This window comes from Convolutriloba macropyga, chromosome 13 (genome assembly GCF_964194025.1).
Source record: "Convolutriloba macropyga chromosome 13, txConMacr16.3, whole genome shotgun sequence".
NCBI classification, from domain to species: Eukaryota; Metazoa; Xenacoelomorpha; order Acoela; family Convolutidae; genus Convolutriloba; species Convolutriloba macropyga.
The window spans coordinates 13,525,934-13,548,836 of NC_134480.1; the positions used below are offsets into that span (position 1 = coordinate 13,525,934).

At 34.8% G+C, this 22,903-nt stretch overlaps 2 protein-coding genes across 9 annotated transcripts in view; one reads left to right on the forward strand and one right to left on the reverse strand.

The window, feature by feature from the left end:
* The window catches only part of LOC142351863 (striatin-interacting protein 1 homolog), a 454,798-nt gene that overhangs the window by 401,352 nt on the left and 30,543 nt on the right, over positions 1–22,903 (reverse strand). The window lies entirely within an intron of this gene.
* On the forward strand, positions 10,390–14,370 carry LOC142352277 (uncharacterized). 4 transcript variants are annotated; one of them, XM_075404778.1, is made up of 2 exons: positions 10,390–11,961; positions 14,040–14,370. In XM_075404778.1, exons 1-2 carry the CDS (start codon positions 10,391–10,393, stop codon positions 14,062–14,064), a joined length of 1,596 nt encoding a protein of 531 aa, XP_075260893.1. In that variant the 5' UTR covers position 10,390; the 3' UTR covers positions 14,065–14,370. The 4 variants fall into 4 exon arrangements, with proteins under 4 accessions (XP_075260893.1, XP_075260890.1, XP_075260891.1 ...); XM_075404775.1 differs by having other exon boundaries at positions 14,104–14,370; XM_075404776.1 differs by having other exon boundaries at positions 14,128–14,370.

Sequence of the window (22,903 nt, forward strand, 5' to 3'; positions counted from 1 at the left end):
AATCTGTTTAAATGTTTGTAATACTTTTTTAAGTTGGTTGTAGCATACTTTAAGTCTGGTTGTTGATTGTTTTGTTGAATCCAGCTTATTACTATTCTAATATCTGCATCTTTTTGCTGCTCATCTGCTAAGATAAGGCTAATTAAGTTGTCTGTAAGGTCTGGGAACTCATCTAATGGATTTGGGTACTCAATTGAATTTATTTCGTGTTTTCGTTTAAGTTTTAATAGCCCTTGAATTTCTGTAATTGGAACATTATTTTGTCGCTTTTTGTAATCCTCATAAACTCCTAGTTTTCTAAGAAAGTTAACTTCGTCTTCGTTTATTTCTTCACCGAGGCCTTCAGTATCAAATAACACATTTAGTTCTGCATCAGGATTTTGTGCTTCTGTGTCAATTTCTATTTCTTTAACTGGAATTCTGTCTGTTAACTTTAAGGACACTGTTGCTGATTTGTCATTCTCCATTCGCGAGAGAAAATCCGCTGCGTAATTAGCGCGTCCAGGAATGTGAGCAATTACTATATTAAAGGCGAGTATTCTGTCTAAACAATTCCAAAGAGATGGCGGTATTACTTTTGACTGAAAGAATTGTGTAAGGCTTTTGTTGTCGGTGAGTATAATTACTTGTTTGCTTGATCCCCAAATGTAGTGTGAAAAGTAGTCCAGCGCATAGTACAAGGCTAGGAACTCTTTGTAGTAAATTGAGAACTTTAATTGTGTAGCATTAAACAAATGCGATCCAAACGATACTGGAGCGTGTTTTCTTTTCTTTCCTGTTTCGTTTACGTAGTCTTCCACCATTAGTACAAAACCTGCACCGTGGTAACTAGCGTCACAAAGAATTACATACTGTAGACCTGGTTTTGGCAATCGCAATGTTACATTTGTTGCTTCCATTAAATCCTTCTTTATTACTTCTAATGCCTTTACATGTTCTTCTGTGGTTTCTATTACTGCATCCTTCTTCAGGAGCTTGTAACATGACATTAGTTTTTCACCTAGATTAGGTATGTAATTACGGAAGAATTGCGTGAAGCCAATTAGTCGTTTTACTTGCTTTGTTGTTTTCGGCATTTTAAATTTATCAAGAAATTTCGTTATTTTTGATTTTTCTGGTGATATTCATTCTGCACTGATGTTATTTCCAAGGAATTTCATCGTATCTGTTGTTATTTCACACTTTTCGGGCGACAGTTTCAGTCCGGATTGACGTATACACGTAAAAATTTCTCGTAAAGAGGGTACCAATTGTTCAAAATTTGTTACTGCATTTCCAATATCATCCATAAACTGGGTACAGTTTCCTGATGCTAAACATGGGTCCAAGTAATGTCTAATAAAGGAACTGAATCCTGTTACTGACTTATTCAATCCTTGTGCAAGACATTTATAAGCATAAGTTCTCGAAGCAAAGTTAAATGCTAGCAGTTGCACTGATACATCGTCTGCCATTTGCACACAGTGGTATGCTTGAGAACAGTCAAGTTTCGTAAACAATTTTTTTCCGGCAAAGTAGTTTATTGCGTCACTCATGTTTGAAATCGGGAAATTCGTATTCACGTAGTCATTTTTAAGCAAGTGGTTTACTTTTCTCAAGTCAATTAATAGTCTAAGTCTTCCTGAATTCTTTCGTTGTGCGAAAAGTGGACTACTATATCTTGATTGAGACAAAGTTGTTATCAGTCCGTAATAATGCATTAGTGCGAGCTCTACTTGTAGCTCATTTCTCAAATGGACGGGCGTTGGAGGGCCTTGTTCGTAAATTGGTATGCTTCTTTCTGGAGTTAACTTTATTTTTAAATCTGTATTATATCCAACGTCAAATCTGTGTTTCGCAAAAAAATCACTGAATTCGACTAGTAGTTCACCTACTACTGCTTTTTGCTCATCATTAAGGGCTGATTTTTCCCACGGAAACTTGCTCAAAAATGTTATTTTATCCTGATTATTACCCTTTGGATCTAATTTCTCCATTTCTTGCAGTTTTAGTAGTTGCTCATAGATATCTCTCTGCAAGGGCGACAAGTTTGTCGGATCTGGGCACGTTTCAGGCGTTGGGAACCATAGTATAGTTTTTCATATTCCGGGGCCGGTTTCGCTGGTTGAGATTTTCTTTTCGGGGTGTCTGTAACTTGAATTAATTGATTTATTTCTTATAAGTAATTTTCGCTCATTTTTGCAACATTTATTAATTGAGGATCTACTTCTAACAACTTTTCAGCTTGGTCTGATGTTAAGAATGAGAATTTGGCTATTTCTTCGCCTTTATTTATGGTAATTGGGTGGTCAGTAATGTTCAGGACATAGATGTAGAGAATGTTATTTTCAGCAACTTTACTTAGAGATGATGTTAATATTACTTCACTATCTTTTTCAAAGATTTCGTTTGGATTATTACTCCACAAAGGTCAGTGAATGATTCTAGTTTATCATAAAGCTTACATTCTAATACTGCTTGTTGATTCGGCTGTAAAACTTGCTTTTTCTGTGTATAAACTCCAAATTTTTTGCGTTTTACCACTCTTCTAGGTTGCTTTTCTGGCTTTATTTCATTTATTTGAAGTGTTTGATCAGGGAATTTAATATAACTTTGTCCTGGGCAGATGCTAACTTTATGTTTAACGAAGAATGGGTTTCCTAATATTACAGGAGTTGTGACAATTAAAACAAGGAAATCTTCTGTAACTGTTTGTGTGCCCAATTTAAATGTAACTTTAATTGCTTTATCAATTTTAACTATATTTCCGTTTGCCATTTTTACTTTATCTAGATCAGGCTTTTCTATTTCTGTTATTGAATTGATATTTGTATTAATAAGCTCCTTGTAAAACTCACGACTTATCACATTGGCAAATGCTCCTGTATCAATTAGTGCGCGTCTTTCTAATTCTCCATTAAATTTAACTTTAACATAAGATAATGTTCTGCCTAAAAGTGGGACAATGCTGAATAATTGCTGAACATGTGGTATTGGCTTTGGTACTGGTTGAGGTACTTGTGTTGGGAGTTGCACAGAATTATTAACTTTACTTTTATTATTATTACTTTTGCGTTTTCTACGCTTTTTGTTACTTTTGTTATAAACTGGCTCTATTACTTTATCTAAACTAGGACTAGACGTGCCTTCGTTATAATCGTTAACTGAGTTTTTATAATTTTTATTTTGTTTTTTAAAGTTGGGTGGCTTTATTAGTTTTTTTGTTGATTAAATGGGTAATTCATACCTCTCATATTTCTACTTTGAGGAATACTTGCATGATTAAACTGGTTTGCTTGTTGAATACTATATCGGTTTTGTGCTGGCGCTGGGCTATCATAAACTATTCCCTGTCGGAGAAGGTTTTGAGGGGTATTTTTTGTTGGAAACCGATAAACAGGTCTATTAACATAAGCTGGGTGAACAAATGGGGGACTATCTGAAGGTTCGGTCCAATAATTACGATTTTGTGGCTGTTCGTTATAATAAAACGGTCTAGGGGCATTAAATTGTGGTCTAAACTCTCGGTAATTATTAGCACGAGGGGCATACTATTGCTGGGGCCGATAGTTTTGCTGAACTGGACGATAATTAGACTGATATTGAGGGTAATTTGGTCGATAATTTTGATATTGGGGCGGAAATTTTGTCTATAACTTTGTCTGTAGACTTGTTGAGGGTAATGTGGTGTGAATGTGTTTACTGGGCCTTGTTCTGATGGCTCATTTTTAGGTGCTGTTCTCTGCTCAAGTTTCTGCTCAAGTTCTTTCTGATTATTTGAAATAGTAGCTATTGCTTTTAACATTTTATCAGTATTTGTTTCCGTTATTTCATTAAAACCGTCGTCAAAGTACTCTTCTCTGTTACACATCTCCCTTATTGCAATTTGTTGGCTAGCTAAGGTGCATAACTGATCTATTGTATCTGTTTCGGGCCTTTCTAAGAGCTTAGGCTTAAGCCAGTTTGGCATAGACTTAATAAAGAAGCGCTTTATTTGCTCATTTTTTCGATTTTCTGACATCTGAAGGGCAGAATCTCTTGCTGCTGTCTCTCTTTCGAATCTACGAGCTTCTGGGTCACCTGCTCCTGCTGGCGCTACTACTATTTCAGGTGCTGGATATGCTTTATTGGCTTCAGTTCTTAACTTTACTAAGAAATTTTTTACAGTGTCTGTTTTTGGATTAAACTTTTGATTCTCTAACTTTATAATTCTGATCTCTCTCAAGTCATCCTGCGTGAATCTGTTCCTTAGAGCTGTTATACTGTCTTCAAAGACTAGTCGGGTAGCCTCTGATAGGGTTAAGAAGTATCGTAAAGCGTCTCCTTTTAAATGTAATTGCAGAAAGTTTGCTTGTTGCGCGTTTGCGATTGCTGCAACTCCGATTGCACCTGTTATTAGTTGTTCAAACTCGTTAAAATTGTCCGTTTCTGATCCGGAAAAAGGCGTGATGTTGATCTGCGCGTGTGCCATTTCGCTTTTTAACCGTTAGATTATATACTTTTCGTTCAATCAGTCTTATTTTCGTTCTAAAGTATTAAATAGCACGCTTAACTTAACTTAATGGAGAGATTAAGGGGATTTAAGTGAAGAAAACAGTTAAATGAATAGCACAAGAATATCAGAAAAGAAACTACTGAAACCATTCGTTCTAAAAATAATAAAGAAGGGCTGCTGATAGACCTATTCCTAAAGCTCCGGTCGAATCGTCAGACTTATATCGTTGAAGCCGTATGGGCCGCCGAAGTCTCACCTCTAAAGAGTGCCCCTTAGTTTAGGAAAATTCGTGGGGACCACGACCGCACAGGCCTTGTGGAAGCTGCACTCAAATAGGCAACAGCATAATTGACCGAAGTCACTGTTTGATTCATTAACCTCCGGAGCTGGGCGGGGAAATAAAATATAATTGTTTTTTATTTTTGTTTAAACTTTTGTTTTGCCCTCTTTTTTAGTTAATAATTAAGTTATGGTTTCAGTAATTTATTATTCTGATGTTATCTGATAATCAGTGATGATGTTATCAAGGTTAATATCTCTATCAGATTAAAGTTTGTGACGGATAAGTCCAAATTTGCGAGATTTCTGATTTAAACTTTTTGCTGTCCAATAAATTGCTACACGTTTATCGTCTTTATCTAGCACATAAATAACGATGGATTTATAAGCTGAAGAGGAAAAAGCGCTTACTATCTGAGCTTGTGTTTTATTGCTGTTATGGGTGTAGTTGATGTTATTTCCGTCAATATGTTCAACAAAATTGGGGGAAGCTCGGCAATTATTATTAGCGGGGAGAATTTGTTCTTTATAAATTGACATAAATAAAGCACCAAAATTAATTTTACAAATTCATTTACTCACAATATCCTCGCTTGCAAAGGCCCTGTGTTGTTTTTGTCCGTTGTAGCGGCTGTGGTTGAGTTTGTTCCAGTTATTGTCCACTCAAACACTTTTGTATTACTGTTACACTTAGTCCACAGAGACACAAACACAGTTTCCACCCATTCTTTCCTTTGTTACTGCTTTTTGTGTTATCATCTTGCTCGGACAGGAAGTGCTGGATGTGGTTCTGGATGATTGGAGGCTCTTAAGGTAATGGAGAAGAAGAGAAGAAAGAAAACAACAGAATAAAGAAAGGAAATATCGAAAATATCAAGGAATTAATCGAATTATCGGTCCGTTAAACTGGAAAACAGTTAATAACTCCTGTCACCATGTTACGCACTGATTTTTAATATTATTCCTCGTGGTGTTATTGAGGTTTATATTAGAAGTAATTAACTTAAATAATTGGCATTTTACAAGGACTTATTTTGGTGTTTCACAGTGCGATTTTTAGCAGATATATTTTGAATAAAATTAGCTAGTAATAGCCTTTTATTGAGCGGTTCAGATGCGTGATATATTCACTAGTTTGCCTTGCATTTTTGTGTTAGGTTAGTCGCTATTTCATCTGTAACTTAGTTTATCAAACTTGGAGGTTTTCAAGAGAATTTCCAGTTCAATCTTTAATTATTTTAGCAAGAATTGTTTAATAATTTTAACAAGAAGTTTCTAAAGTTTTATCAAGTTTTCTGAGATGATAGGCAACTGATTGTCAGGTTGGTTCTCTGGTGTTCTGCTGATAGTGGGTTCCGAAAGATTGTGCCTTGAGTTGTATTGGTCCTTCACAAATATTTACTGATTTTCAAGTTGGGCAATTTCCGGCTTTTGTACGTCTCTTGGTGTTTGTTCAGTACATATACAATTCCGTATTAGCACCTACTTTATCAGAATGATTACTTCACCAAGTACATAATCTCTCATGAAGTTATTTACTGATTATGTGAATTTATCATCAAGAAACTCAAAAAAGTAAATATTGAGGCTTTTAGGCACTTGAAGTGTTTGCTAGTAAAACTGTCACTCTGCGGTTGTTTTTTGTAAACATAAACAAATTAGAGGTTACAGGCCTAGATGAAAATGTTAGCTATAAATGGCCTTGAAACTAACTGAATATTAATTAATATAAAGCACTTAATTATGGATATTTTAAGGAATATCATCACGTAACTATGAGGGACGAAATAGGGGCGTGACAAGCTTATATGCGACATCTGTGTCGGATCCCACATCAGAAGAAGTCATGATGTCAGGACATCTAAAGGACAAAATCCTCTAGTTTGTAAGGCTCATCGAAATCTGCACTGTGAGTTCTGTCAAACATGTGACGTCACATTTTGCCCAAAATGTCTCGGAGAACATCGGACCATAAACTGGGAAGTGTTCAGGAGCAAGCGACTGACCTGAAACAGGAAATTTTCGAAATTTTGACAGATTTTGAACTAGAAGAAAAACCTTTTGCGAGCAAAGAAAGAGGTTATGACGAAACTGAAAGGCTCTCATGAGGCTCAGCAAAATGACTTGAAGGATTGCTTCACGAGAGAAATGGAAAAGTTGAGAAAAGCTGGGTTTGAGATTATCGAGAAAAATCGCAAGATATCCGAAGAGAAAGAGAAATTAGCAGCGGATGCAATTGAAGCGGTCGTAGAATCACAGCAGAAACTCCGAAACTTGCTTTCATTGGATGATTGTTTGTTAATTCAGAACTTCAAAGGACTCAAACACCTTTCAGTGAAAGTAAAATCTGATTCTGACTCCGTTATATCTTCTAATTATCAATTCGAAAGTTGTCAAACGGGCGCAGTTGAGACTGTGTTTCAAGAATTCGGAGAAGAGTTACTGTCAAAATTGGAATCAAATTTGATATTAACTAAAAGCAACGTCAATGCTCAACAGGCTAAAAATACAGCAACAGGACCAAATATTGAACATTTTTCTTCGAGTAAAAAACATTGTGGTTCTTTTAGGTTGCGAATCGGCGACGGCCAGTTGAAAATTGATGAAGTTGCTGAGTATTTTTGGGACCGTTGATTGTTTGAAAGAGATCTTATCTTGTCAGTTCAATGAAAAAGTTAGAGCTGTATTTTACGACAGTCAAATGACCAACGTGGTTGTTCAAACTGATAATGAATTAATTCACGTTGTCTCTGCAGGAACACCGAATACATGGATTAAGATTGAGCACAAAATTGACGAGGGTTTTATTTGTCCATATTTTGTCAACAGTCGGGTTCACTATTGTTATTGGAATCGGCTTCTGAAAGGCGTCGTTTTTAGTCACGAAGGTGCTCTTCTTAAAAGCCCAGCAAGTCCAAAATTGCTATCATATCAAGTCAGCCCTCTGGTTTGCCTTTTAACACGCGATAATAGCCTCGTTGTTGCCGATTTCGAGTCAAATATTACGCATACGATTCCTTTGCATGTCAAATTTATTACTGCTGTAGATTATGTAACCCCCTATTATGATTTTCAAAGTCACCACAAACGAGTGGTTCATATTTTTTGTTGGTCAAACAGGTCTAAGTGTGTGGCCAGAGTCGAATTAGACAATACTGCTGGAAAACTTGTTAATGAACTGATTTACTGGTCCGATCCGACTAAACTAGTGTTACCAAACATGCCAGACTTCCCACGGTTTATGTTGCTTCCCGCAGTGCCAATAACAAGCACGGAATCATTAGAAACTCTGATACAATATGTGTATGCAGTGCTTCGAATGAAACAAAATGAACAGCTTTGACTTTCCCGAATCTTTTTCGATATATACAATCATACGGATCATTTGCTTCGTACTAAACCTTACATCAATTACTGTAGACTCAGGATAAATTGATGAATAATTTTAGATTCTTCTTCATTTATACTCATAAAATGCTTCACCCTGAAAGTATAAAATAGTAGTTTAAATCGTTTTTTGATAAACATTTTTTGGGCATTATTTTATGGTGATGCTTTGAAAGTGGTGGAAACCTAGAAATCTAATCACCTGAGTAAAATTTGAAAGTGTTGATAGACGGATTCAATGTTGAGTTTTGTTAAAGAAGTTAATTTACAGTAACACGTGTAGCTATCGTAACTATTTGGTCCTGATAATTAGTCAAAAATTAGCATTTTCGAGTCAAAAGATAGTCCACCTATTTGTGTTTTATCACCCATCTCAAGAAATTTTGGGTCTTTCCCATTATAGCCCCCTTACCATGATTAGGGGGGGGGGCTATAGGTTATCTGACCACTAAGCTGGGGGGGGGGAGGGGGGGCTATAATGGGAAAGTCCCGAAATTATGCTTCAAAATGAAATAGAGATTAACCACCACGCTATCTGATTTGGATTGCATGAGCAATAGGGGAGTATCGATTATCTTTGTCACTTCATTTTTTTTTCTATTGCGAAGGTCATTTTATCTTAAAGTTTTGTTGAAATTGGCGTCCTTCATTATAATTAGCATCAATTATAATCCATTTCTGTTGGTACAGCTTTGCTCATCTAAAAATGGTTTGGGGCCTTTCAGTGTAATCAATATGTTTTTATTTTTTGGCTGTTGATTTCGGTTTTAATGTTTTGAAACTCATCTATGTGGCATTTCGTCATAGTCGGGCGCAAAACAGCACCAACTTTTCTAATTTTCCTAATACTACTCTTTCTCTTTCTGGTTTTCTGAAGATTCTCAAGTTTCAGGCTATATACGGATAGTAAACTCACATATGCAGAATTTCTGAAATTCGTGGTTTTTTTTTGGAAGCTGTATATTTTTCGCTTCCTCTATTTTTGCCCCCTTTTTACAATTCAAAAAATTTTAATTGTATTGGGGCTATCTTTTTTAGGATCCGTTCAGACATTTTCATGATTTTTGAAGTCAAAATGAATTGATGATTTTGGTCACGCCGAAGCAGGAAATAGAGCGAACAAGAGTGGTTTTGTGGCGTGAAAAATACCTTAATGATTTATTTCGTTTTGAGAACAAAAGTTCCACTAGAAATGATTCTTATAATCTTTTGCATGAACCTTGCATGAAAGGCAGTTGCTAATTGGCTACTATAAAAGCAACATAAATCCGATAATATAATACGGTATTTTATTATATGGTTGCACAAATTGTTCACGTTTGGTGAAATTTATCTCCTACAGAAAAAAAATGTTAGTTTATTTGTTTTCGTAACCACCGTGACCATTGTGAAGATATATTTCAGAGACACGAAATATTTCCAGTATTCGAACTAAATATCTACGAAATTCTCTAGTTTGTCCTGAGATCTGTTTTCCAATTGCATTCTGAAAAATACCTAAATGGTTTATTTCGTTTTGAGAACAAAAGTTCTACTAGAAATGTTTGTTATAATCTTTTGCATGAACCTCTTTGTAGAAACGCTGGAAGAATGTGATTTTGATTTCGCGCCGCAAAACTTTATAAACTGTTAGCAAAACAGAATCTCTTGACTACTTTTGATAACTGCACTGTTAATGACATAAGTAATCTTTATCACAAATTGTAGATCTCTAACATACTTAACAACAGAGCTTGAAAAACACATATTTGCTCTGTAAGGGCTAAATCTATGATGCCATTTACGTGCATGCTACAGCACTATCAGAATTAGGCTGGCTTTTTTGAAGGAAAAAGAAACTTTGAGTACCTTGAATGATATTTCTCGCACAATTTTTCCTTAATGAAACTGGAAATGAGGACAATTTACTGCTTAATTTATTCCCTTAACGTATGCATTAATTTAAGCTTGCTGTAATTTCATAATTGCAGTTTTGAGGGGCAGAGTGTTGAGGACAATTGTCCCGTTGTCTGTGCACTCCGAGTCTCTTTATAGATTGATGTTTATTAAAGTTTGTTTATTTTTAGTTCTTGGAGAAATTAATTCTTTCTTTTTCTTTCTTTCTTTTTCTTTCTCTCTGTTTCTTGTAAATTGTTGTCGAAGTCAGTTGCTAGTGTTTTCAAGATCTTATTTAGGCTGATCCAATTTAGTCATCGTTTTTTCTTTGAATTGCAGATTAGGACTTGTAGTTTTGTTTTCACTTCAGTTTCCATGATGTCTGTGATTTTGAAGTGCTCGTCATGTGAAGAAACTGATCTTGAGCTTTACTACTGTGAAACGTGTTTCCTCTCGACAGATGACAACGCAATGTTACCGGCTGTGAAAGAGCTTCTTTGTGAAATATGTTTGGGGCCGCATATCAGAAAACGGCACGACGTTCGACTTTCAAATGGCCAGGAAGCTTTAGTTTGTTCACAACATCGGCGACTTCATAGTGACTACTGCCGAACGTGTGACGTTACATTCTGTGGAAGTTGTCTTGGAAATCACAGTGAGCATAAAATGGGAACTATTGACGAAAGAGCGATCGAGATTAAAAAGAAAGTTTTCGAAATGCTGACAAAGTTAGAATTGGATGAGAAGCCACTGAGAGCTAAAAAGGAAGCAGTTTCGGAATGTGTTAAGCGATGTGAAAGTGGTCAGTTGAAACTTAAGGAGTTGTTCGAAAAAGAAATTGAAGCATTGAGGCAGCTTGGATTAAAGCAAATTGATGAGAACTTGAAGAAAATCAAATTTGAAGAGGAGGAGATTTGTAACGGTATAGACCACGTCTTGGATCTCCAAAGTTGCTCAAGGAATTTGTTAGTTGCAACCAATCCTCATCTTATACACGACTTCAAACGAGTGAATGTTAATTTTCTGCAAACTTCAAGGAATTGTGAACATATTTTGTTGTCTAATATCTATAGCGAACCTCCCAACTTCAGCAGTGTCAAAGAAGAGATCAGTAAGTTCAGTCAAAACGTTTCTGAGGAGTTGAAAATTGTATTCGAGAAAACATATAAATCGGATATTTCGAAAAGTTTTGCTATTCAGGGAGCGGATTGGTCCAGATTTTTCTTCACTGTAGAGAACGGAGTGATGAAAATTTCGAGAATTGTTGTATCTGATTTCGATATTCCTCGAAAAAAGTTTTTGACAGAGGTAAAATTTGATGAAAAAGTTAAACAGTCATTTTCTATCAAAGACGATTCTTTCTCTTGTTCATGCGTCGTTATTACTGAATCCGACATTACATATCAAATCCAGGTCGACAAGAAGCGCATCACTAAGATTTCAAAATTGGCAATGCCATCAGTCACCTATCTTCTTTGTGCTTTTGCAACAAGTCTAGATAATAAAATCCGTTGGTGTTATTGGGATGAGGACCGCAAAGTTATCAAGTTGACCCCAGATCTTGATTTTCCGTGCTCTTCAAAACCTCAGTGGATATCGCGAGAGATAAATGATTACAGGTTATGTTTTGCGGCTGACAATAAGCTTTTGATCATTGACCCTAATCAACGTCGGTGTCAGACGGTAACTTATCAGGGGAACGCAATGATCGATCGGGTAACTTTCTTCTGGAATTGTTTGTTTATATGGTCGAAAGATAACAAAGCTGTCAGTTTCTACAAAAATGGTGACGATAAATGGAAGCTTATTACGAGGGTAAAATGGCGGGATCCGACCGCAGTACTTGTTTTGGATTTTAGTGTCGTTTGGGATTTGCTTCTCTTGCCGGCTGTACAGTTGAGTCATGATGACTGCCTTTACGTTTTCTCAGTATCTCTGAAGAAAAAGTAGATAATTGTTCCGAGCCTCTTGAGGGGGGAGGAACTATATACTCAAATGGGTTTTTTTGTTCAGTCAATTTTGGCCGATCGATATATTCACCGTAGAGAGTTGAGACTGGTATCATTAGAAAGCTTGTCCAGTGTTTAATATTGAATTAAAAAGATTTCAATTTTTACAGGGAGATATCGAGGTTTAAACTTTCGAGAAAATAGAGTCAATTCAGTTGACTTTATTCACATTTTCCGGAATTTTCGCCAATTTTTTACTACAGTTTCGCCAATTTTGCTAAAATTTTGAAAGAAAATGTCAATTGATTTTATTGTTAAAGACAAAAAATATTCTCGGCTATTTTTATATAATTTTTTGTCAAAAATTCTGTCTAAATATTTCAAAATTCAGAGTTCTTCATCAAAAACAGCAAGAAATAAGTTTCTTTAGTCCACTTTGATTGAATTTGCAGGAAGTACACACCCAAACACAACTAACGCATTCTTTTTAGACTCAAAAGGGGGCCATTTCTACTTCTACTTCCGTTGCCAGTGCTCCGTAATTAAAACTTTGCTGTTTTTTGCTAACTTTATTCGTTGATAATCAAAAACGCGGCATCTATTATTGGTTTTTTGACTAACAAAATATCTATATCTATAACACTCGAAAAATCAAGTGTTCTTAATTGACGAACAGCATTAGCAGGGCTAGTTTTGACTGTTACAATTCAAAAGTAATTCGCGTTCCAAATAGAGCACATTTGATAATATTATGATCCTTAAAGATATAGATTATGGTTTAAACGGCTTCGACACAACTTTCTCGAAGAATTTTATAGATTTTTTTTATCTTGTTACTTTGTCTTTTTAGTCGTATGAACTTTCCTGTACAATAACACGGTTTCATTAGTATTCATGGAAGAATAGATGAGCAGATATTTTGATATTAGTAGATAGCTGCTGGCTTTCATGACTTTGAAACAATTGTTTTCCAAAATAAAAAAACACGTTTTAACTTCAAAATTTTGTTCTTTTTATTTTCTGTTTGTTAACTAGTCTCGTTAATTACAGACCAAATATGACATTATTGTTGTCAAGAGCAGGTGTTAAAAGGGATTGGTGTCACAAAATCTAATGTTTTTTAAAAATTCGTTATGACTTTAATGCCTTCGACACGGGTTTTCCACAAAAAAAGTAAATTAATTTTTGATTTTAGTCGTTCTTTTTGCAAACGTAAGACATATTCTGGATAATTGCAGGTCCTAAGGGTTTCCCTTGAAAGAATGAATGAACCTATTTAATTATATTGTTTTGTAATTAATTGCTTTTGTCTCTTTGGAAATAACTTTTTTCCGAAAAAATAACAAGTATTTCTTACTTTTGCCTTTTTCTTTTTTTCTACTTGTTACTTAGTTTCATTAATGTGAGGTCACATAATAACTTATCGGTTTTCGACGAGGCTGCAATCAAACATATTTTGAGGGCAAAAATATGGCTTTACGGCTTCGAAAGCGTCTTCTGGCTAGTTTTAACTGATTTTTTGTTTGTTGTCTATTTGTTGTTCTTTTTGTAACCGCTTAAAAATTTGAATACCGACAGTTCTTAAATCCCGTATGTAAAAGCATTGGAAATCTCAAACCTTTGGGACCTTTTTCTTGATTTCCAATGGTTTTCATTACTTTGAAATTAATTGTTTTTTTTTAAAAAATAAGCGAATTTTTCAACTGTTTTTAACTGCTTTTGTTCTTTATTGTCTAATTGTTACCAAGCCTTATTATTGACTGGTCCCATATCTTTTACAAGTTATTTTGTTTAGTTTCATTTTTATCTGACACCATTTTGACTGTTTTTAAGTTTTGTTTTTAAAACGGACAAAGTTTTTGAGGTAATTAATGTTTGTTGCTGTTCCTGTTGTTTGATTTTGCTGTTCGTCTTGACCCGCTTTCTTAATATTGGCATATCTCATCAATCTAATGCATCATTTTTTTACACCACAGTGTTCTTTGCTTTGGAGGCTATCTTTTCGTTCATACACAAATCTTTTTTGAAAATCAATTGAATTTTTGGGTTTTTTCTATCTGTTCCTCATTTGGTAGACAATTATGCCAAAATTGTGGATGATTGGTGTCGGAACATTATGTGCGATCGCACATTGCCGAGCCTCCTTGTCTATTTAATATTCAGTTTTTCAATGGCCAACGGAAATCCCTTCATTTCATGTCTTCCAAAAAATCCAATTTGTTTCTTTCCGAGATTAAAATATTCGGCTGATGCTTATATCGCCTTATAATTACTGAAGAAACTGGTTCTCTTGAATTCATAATATTGTTCAGTAATTGTCTATTTCGTAATTGAATGAACAGAACACATTGCTATGAATTAACTATACCATTATTATTATCGTTTACCAATTAATGAAATTCTTCTACTGCCTTTTTTTTACAAGAAACAGCCTGATCTTTAGATTGGTCACCTCATGGAATAAATACTATACTTTAAATTTGGCTTGCTTAGCTAGAGTTCTGATACCCTTTTGAGATATGTAACGGAAAAATTATTGAATCGTTATTCTGAAATATTGAAGACTGAATTTTGTGTCGTCAATTTAATTTGACGTTTTACTATCCCGCAAAACTTTTCTAACTTAGGATGTTTCTATTTTTGAGGCAGGAAGCATATTAATGAACGCTTCCGCATTTATAAAGAACGCTCCGTCGTTTTTCAGGAATTTCGGCAATTTTAAGATTAACCGTTTTCATTTTAAATTTAAACGGCATTTAACTAATTATAATTATTCAATACAGCGAAATACAAAAAAAGGAAACTGTGCCAATCGCAGGCCAAAACACTTCAAATAAAAAATATTTCAATTCATTATCAGATATAATGTAAAATAATTGGAAAATGCTGCTATTTTGAAGCAAATTCGATTTTTCTGCCGGGATGTTTTAGCCTTAAAGATTTGCTTCTAAATTAAATAGTTTGAGGTAGGATGGATTGCTTGAAATGCTCATCTTGCGAAGATACCAAGGATCGTCTTTACTCCTGTGACAGCTGTCTCGATGATTCCGAGGAATGTTCGAACGAGTCTGCGAAAGAACTATTCTGTGATTTATGTGTCGCATCTCACGTTAAAAGAGGTCACGATGTCAAAACTGCCAAAGGTCAAGTACCTCTGAGATGTGAGAAATACAAAATGCTTCATTCACTGTATTGTAAAACATGCGATGTCACGTTTTGTTCGAAGTGTACCAGTGATCACAGTAAGCATGAACTGGGGAGCAGTGCCCAGCGTGCATGTGAAATAAGAAAGGAACTGTTTGAAATCCTGACAGAGTCTGAGAAGAACGAGAAACCGTTGAGAGTAAAGAAAGAGTCTGTGATTGAGCAGAAAGTTCGTCATTCGAGTGAACAAGATAAGTTGAAGGATACTTTCATTAAAGAGGTAGCAAATTTTTGAAAGGCTGGATTGAGTATGATTGAGAACAACTATAAAGTTTTTGAGGAAAAGGAGAAGACAGTCATGGACGCGATCGAAGAAGTTGTTGATTTGCAACAGAAAACGCGCAGCATTCTATCCCTTGATGATTGTCAGTTGATACGAGACGTGCGAAAATTGAGAGAGATATTAGTTTAATGTGAACAGAATTCAAGAAATATTTTAGCTTATAACTTTCAGTGCGAAAGCTGCGACATATCGGTTGTTGAAAGAGTTTCAGGGCTGTGCTAAAAAACTGAAGCAAAAATTACAGTCGAAACTGGGGCTCCCTGCAGTTGAAAAAGTTGAATTGGTCCCTAGAGAAGAGGTAGAGAATTGGACTTATCATGATTATGTGAAGTCAGATGTATCAGACGAGTGAGAACAAGATGGCCCTATTTTTGATTAGCAAATATAAATATCACTTTCTCCTGTGTTGATGTATTTTTACATTGATTTAATCTATAATCATGCATTACTTGTGATTATTTTGAGTCATTTTAAGTATGAATTGTGTGGGTAATTTCATGTTTCATCGTCTTTCCTTGTGTAATATTTTTGTTCCGACCCCACCTCATTTGTTATTTTGTTCTGTTCATTCGATATTTCAGCCTAGAGAGTTTTGAGAGGTATCATTAGAAAGCGCCTCCGGTGTAGAATATGTAATTGAAAAGATTTTAGCTCAATATTATTTTTGCAAGGAGCTATAGAGGTTTAAAGCTTCCTTCACTTTCGACTCTTTTCCGTTGATTTTGTTCACATTTTCCGTCATTTTCGTCAGTTTTGCTCAAATTTGATAAAATTGTTCACGATTGTTGTAGTTGTTTTTAAATTGCGTGACGCGCTTTTTTGACCAACATTTTGATTTTTTTAAAAAAAATAAAGCACAAATGGCACCAAATATGCTTCTGAAGTCAATTTTTTGAATTTACCCGAAATTCAGTCTTTATACTGCTATCATATTCGGCAGCTAGGGCAAGGGCTTATTTCTTCCACTTCCAGTGGCAATGATCTGGAAAGAAAGTTTTGCCGTTTTTTTCTGCTAGTTCAAATCGACAATTCTCCCAAATGCATGTTTTTTTGATATATTAAATTTTTTTTGTCAAGTTTTCTTTTTTCAAACATTTGAAACAATTACGTTTTCAATGGACGCGCAGCAGTAGCAAGGCTGGTTTTGGTTTAATTTTTTTCGATCAAAATAGTTGGATTGTAGTGGAGTGTTGTCTTTCAAAAAAATATTTTTATATATTTGGTCCATTGCTTACCAGAATGATTTCATATCGATCCTCAATTGATTACGTTCAATTGAAGCCTAATTAACATATATCATGTTTTGAGATAAAGGCTCTTCGCTTCAGCAAAGCATTTTCTTCAATTTTAATTAAATTCTTGTGTTTTGCTTGCTTTTTGTTCCTTTTTGTACATTCATGACTAAGTCAAATTGATCAAAGATCCAACGGTCTTCTCTCAAGTGTATAGGTAAACCTTTATAATTCTACTTTGTTGCTACTTTGTCATCTTATTTCTCACCATGTAGCCTATTGTGAGTGACGAAAGGTTGCATTCTCTTCCAGTGAGTTGAAATGGAATTTATTTGGTTAGCTGCGGTTTTGTTTGAACTCGTTTTTGTCTGTGATACTTAGAGTTCTAACAATTTTTTGTGATTTTTAATTGTTTGTGTTAATTATTGTTGTCTTTTCACATTTTTGCAATACATACAAACCCCATTGGCCTTGAAAGAAGGAGCAATTGAACTTATAAACATATTTTAGTGAATAGCTTATAGTTTTTACGGCTTCGACAAAATTTGCTTGCAAAAATTAATTGAATTTTTATTTTTGCCTTAAATTGACGTTTTGTTTGTAGTTGTATGGCATTTCCTGAATAATGACACGTCGACGTGTCTCAATGGTTTAAATGGCTTGTGCTCTCCATTTATAAAAATGATTTCAAAAATGACTTTGAAATGGTTTTTCCAAAATATTAATTTGCTTTCTAGTTTTCCCTTTTTTTTGATAGTTTTTAACTTAGTTTTTAGCTCTCTTTTTTGAATGGTCCCAAAAAATTCCCGGTGAAGCAATTTTTAAACCCTTTTTTGATTTCATGTTTTAATTAAAGGCTATGACGCTATATATTCTTTAAAATTGAGATTTTGGTGCTGATCAACTGTGGTTCATTTTCCTGTCTTTTTCACCAAGTGCCCTGTTAAAAAGGACCATTGATGTCCAATTCAGACCGACGGTTACATAGTTTGTAGTTATATTTTGGTTTTTGGCTTCCACATTGTTTTCATGAAATTGATTGAAAATTTGAGTTCTGCCTTTTTCGTTGTTATTTTCCAGTCTTATGACTTCGTCTGACTAATTACAGGCCCAGTTGGGTTCCCAGTGAGTTACAAGTTATGCGCTATACTTTTTTAATTTGAAGGTTTATGTCTTTTTTTGAAACTTTTTCTTCTCAAAAGGAGTGTAAGGATTTTTAAAATTTGCCACAGTTATCTTATTTCTCTGATTTTAAGGATTAGTTTCAATGCAGACAGGTCTTCTCCTCGATCTTTTGAACTAAGATATGATTTTTTAGTAGTTTTCGTTTTAGCTAGTCACTTTGTGGCTTTGGTTTTGCAGTTTCTGGAATTTTTTTGTGGTTTTTGGTTATTTGCGCAGTTTGAGTTTTTTCGCATCTTCAAGTTATTGACAGATCACCTGTAGCATTAATAGCGCTACAAGCAGGCCCAATTTAACTTATATGATGTTCTCTTTGAAATGCTCTTAGTTTAACGGCATCGAGATTGTTCTCGCAAAAATTCAGTTTGTTTTTTTGCCTGTGTTTGTTTTGAGAGTGCAGTAACGCTAACATTGTTTATTTTAAGTTTTGCCATTCTGACCTTGTTATTATTTGTTCTGCGTTTTGTTTAATAGACTTTGTCTCTTGATCCCAATGAACGTGTAGTAATTGATTTCTATGTCTTTCATCACAGTCTCATTAATGACAGGTTCCGTCGTCGTTATGTCGAGTACCTCTGAGATGTGAGAAATACAAAATGCTTCATTCACTGTATTGTAAAACATGCGATGTCACGTTTTGTTCGAAGTGTACCAGTGATCACAGTAAGCATGAACTGGGGAGCAGTGCCCAGCGTGCATGTGAAATAAGAAAGGAACTGTTTGAAATCCTGACAGAGTCTGAGAAGAACGAGAAACCGTTGAGAGTAAAGAAAGAGTCTGTGATTGAGCAGAAAGTCCGTCATTCGAGTGAACAAGATAAGTTGAAGGATACTTTCATTAAAGAGGTAGCAAATGTTTGAAAGGCTGGATTGAGTATGATTGAGAACAACTATAAAGTTTTTGAGGAAAAGGAGAAAACAGTCAAGGACGCGATCGAAGAAGTTGTTGATTTGCAACAGAAAACGCGCAGCATTCTATCCCTTGATGATTGTCAGTTGATACGAGACGTGAGAAAATTGAGAGAGATATCAGTTTAATGTGAACAGAATTCAAGATATATTTTAGCTTATAACTTTCACTGCGAAAGCTGCGACATATCGGTTGTTGAAAGAGTTTCAGGGCTGTGCTAAAAAACTGAATTAAAAATTACAGTCGAAACTGGGGCTCCCTGCAGTTGAAAAAGTTGAATTGGTCCCTAGAGAAGAGGTAGAGAATTGGACTTATCATGATTATGTGAAGTAAGATGTATCAGACGAGTGAGAACAAGATGGCCCTATTTTTGATTAGCAAATTTAAATATCACTTTCTCCTGTGTTGATGTAATTTTACATTGATTTAATCTATAATCATGCATTACTTGTGATTATTTTGAGTCATTTTAAGTATGAATTGTGTGGGTAATTTCATGTTTCATCGTCTTTCCTTGTGTAATATTTTTGTTCCGACCCCACCTCATTTGTTATTTTGTTCTGTTCATTCGATATTTCAGCCTAGAGAGTTTTGAGAGGTATCATTAGAAAGCGCGTCCGGTGTAGAATATGTAATTGAAAAGATTTTAGCTCAATATTATTTTTGCAAGGAGCTATAGAGGTTTAAAGCTTCCTTCACTTTCGACTCTTTTCCGTTGATTTTGTTCACATTTTCCGTCATTTTCGTCAGTTTTGCTCAAATTTGATAAAATTGTTCACGATTGTTGTAGTCGTTTTTAAATTGCGTGACGCGCTTTTTTGACCAACATTTTGATTTTTTTTTAAAAAAAATAAAGCACAAATGGCACCAAATATGCTTCTGAAGTCAATTTTTTGAATTTACCCGAAATTCAGTCCTTATACTGCTATCATATTCGGCAGCTAGGTCAAGGGCTTATTTCTTCCACTTCCAGTGGCAATGATCTGGAAAGAAAATTTTGCCGTGTTTTTCTGCTAATTCAAATCGACAATTCTCCCAATTGCATGTTTTTTTGATATATTAAATTTTTTTTGTCAAGTTTTCTTTTTTCAAACATTTGAAACAATTACGTTTTCAATGGACGCGCAGCAGTAGCAAGGCTGGTTTTGGTTTAATTTTTTTCAATCAAAATAGTTGGATTGTATTGGAGTGTTGTCTTTTAAAAAAATATTTTTATATATTTGGTCCATTGCTTACCAGAATGATTTCATATCGATCCTCAATTGATTACGTTCAGTTGAAGCCTAATTAACATATATCATGTTTTGAGATAAAGGCTCTTCGCTTCAGCAAAGCATTTTCTTCAATTTTAAATAAATTCTTGTGTTTTGCTTGCTTTTTGTTCCTTTTTGTACATTCATGACTAAGTCAAATTGATCGAAGATCCAACGGTCTTCTCTCAAGTGTATAGGTAAACCTTTATAATTCATTTAGTTGCTACTTTGTCATCTTATTTCTCACCATGTAGCCTATTGTGAGTGACGAAAGGTTGCATTATCTTCCAGTGAGTTGAAATGGAATATATTTGGTTAGCTGCGGTTTTGTTTGAACTCGTTTTTGTCTGTGATACTTAGAGTTCTAACAATTTTTTGTGATTTTTAATTGTTTGTGTTAATTATTGTTGTCTTTCCACATTTTTGCAATACATACAAACCCCATTGGCCTTGAAAGAAGGAGCAATTGAACTTATAAACATATTTTAGTGAATAGCTTATAGTTTTTACGGCTTCGACAAAATTTGCTTGCAAAAATAATTGAATTTTTATTTTTGCCTTAAATTGACGTTTTTTTTGTAGTTGTATGGCATTTCCTGAATAATGACACGTCGACGTGTCTCAATGGTTTAAATGGCTTGTGCTCTCCATTTATAAAAATGGTTTCAAAAATGACTTTGAAATGGTTTTTCCAAAATATTAATTTGCTTTCTAGTTTTCCCTTTTTTTGATAGTTTTTAACTTAGTTTTTAGCTCTCTTTTTTGAATGGTCCAAAAAATTCCCTGTGAAGCAATTTTTAAACCCTTTTTTGATTTCATGTTTTAATTAAAGGCTATGACGCTATATATTCTTTAAAATTGAGATTTTGGTGCTGATCAACTGTGGTTCATTTTTCTGTCTTTTTCACCAAGTGCCCTGTTAAAAAGGACAATTGATGTCCAATTGAGACCGACGGTTACATAGTTTGTAGTTATATTTTGGTTTTTGGCTTCCACATTGTTTTCATGAAATTGATTGAAAATTTGAGTTCTGCTTTTTTCGTTGTTATTTTCCAGTCTTATGACTTCGTCTGACTAATTACAGGCCCAGTTGGGTTCCCAGTGAGTTACAAGTTATGCGCTATACTTTTTTAATTTGAAGGTTTATGTCTTTTTTTTGAAAATTTTTCTTCTCAAAAGGAGTCTAAGGATTTTTAAAATTTGCCACAGTTATCTTATTTCTGTGATTTTAAGGATTAGTTTTAATGCAGACAGGTCTTCTCCTCGATCTTTTGAACTAAGATATGATTTTTTAGTAGTTTTCGTTTTAGCTAGTCACTTTGTGGCTTTGGTTTTGCAGTTTCTGGAATTTTTTTGTGGTTTTTGGTTATTTGCGCAGTTTGAGTTTTTTTCGCATCTTCACGTTATTGACAGATCACCTGTAGCATTAATAGCGCTACAAGCAGGCCCGATTTAACTTATATGATGTTCTCTTTGAAATGCTCTTAGTTTAACGGCATCGAGATTGTTCTCGCAAAAATTCAGTTTGTTTTTTTGCCTGTGTTTGTTTTGAGAGTGCAGTAACGCCAACATTGTTTATTTTAAGTTTTGCCATTCTGACCTTGTTATTATTGAGCGTTTTGTTTAATAGACTTTGTCTCTTGATCCCAATGAACGTGTAGTAATTGATTTCTATGTCTTTCATCACAGTCTCATTAATGACAGGTTCCGTCGTCGTTATGTCAAGTACCTCTGAGATGTGAGAAATACAAAATGCTTCATTCACTGTATTGTAAAACATGCGATGTCACGTTTTGTTCGAAGTGTACCAGTGATCACAGTAAGCATGAACTGGGGAGCAGTGCTCAGCGTGCATGTGAAATAAGAAAGGAACTGTTTGAAATCCTGACAGAGTCTGAGAAGAACGAGAAACCGTTGAGAGTAAAGAAAGAGTCTGTGATTGAGCAGAAAGTCCGTCATTCGAGTGAACAAGATAAGTTGAAGGATACTTTCATTAAAGAGGTAGCAAATTTTTGAAAGGCTGAATTGAGTATGATTGAGAACAACTATAAAGTTTTTGAGGAAAAGGAGAAGACAGTCATGGACGCGATCGAAGAAGTTGTTGATTTGCACCAGAAAACGCGCAGCATTCTATCCCTTGATGATTATCAGTTGATACGAGACGTGAGAAAATTGAGAGAGATATCAGTTTAATGTGAACAGAATTCAAGATATATTTTAGCTTATAACTTTCAGTGCGAAAGCTGCGACATATCGGTTGTTGAAAGAGTTTCAGGGCTGTGCTAAAAAACTGAAGCAAAAATTACAGTCGAAACTGGGGCTCCCTGCAGTTGAAAAAGTTGAATTAGTCCCTAGAGAAGATGTAGAGAATTGGACTTATCATGATTATGTGAAGTCAGATGTATCAGACGAGTGAGAACAAGATGGCCCTATTTTTGATTAGCAAATTTAAATATCACTTTCTCCTGTGTTGATCTATTTTTACATTGATTTAATCTTTAATCATGCATTACTTGTGATTATTTTGAGTCATTTCAAGTATGAATTGTGTGGGTAATTTCACGTTTCATCGTCTTTCCTTGTGTAATATTTTTGTTCCGACCCCACCTCATTTGTTATTTTGTTCTGTTCATTCGATATTTCAGCCTAGAGAGTTTTGAGAGGTATCATTAGAAAGCGCGTCCGGTGTAGAATATGTAATTGAAAAGATTTTAGCTCAATATTATTTTTGCAAGGAGCTATAGAGGTTTAAATCTTCCTTCACTTTCGACTCTTTTCCGTTGATTTTGTTCACATTTTCCGTCATTTTCGTCAGTTTTGCTCAAATTTGATAAAATTGTTCACGATTGTTGTAGTTGTTTTTAAATTGCGTGACG

Bases quoted from the DNA above. Each gene is read 5' to 3' on its own strand.
- LOC142352277 (XM_075404775.1), top strand. From the start codon at position 10,391: ATGATGTCTGTGATTTTGAAGTGCTCGTCATGTGAAGAAACTGATCTT. The intron at 11,962-14,103 runs GTAGATAATTGT...CACATTGCCGAG, and splicing joins TCAGTATCTCTGAAGAAAAA to CCTCCTTGTCTATTTAATAT.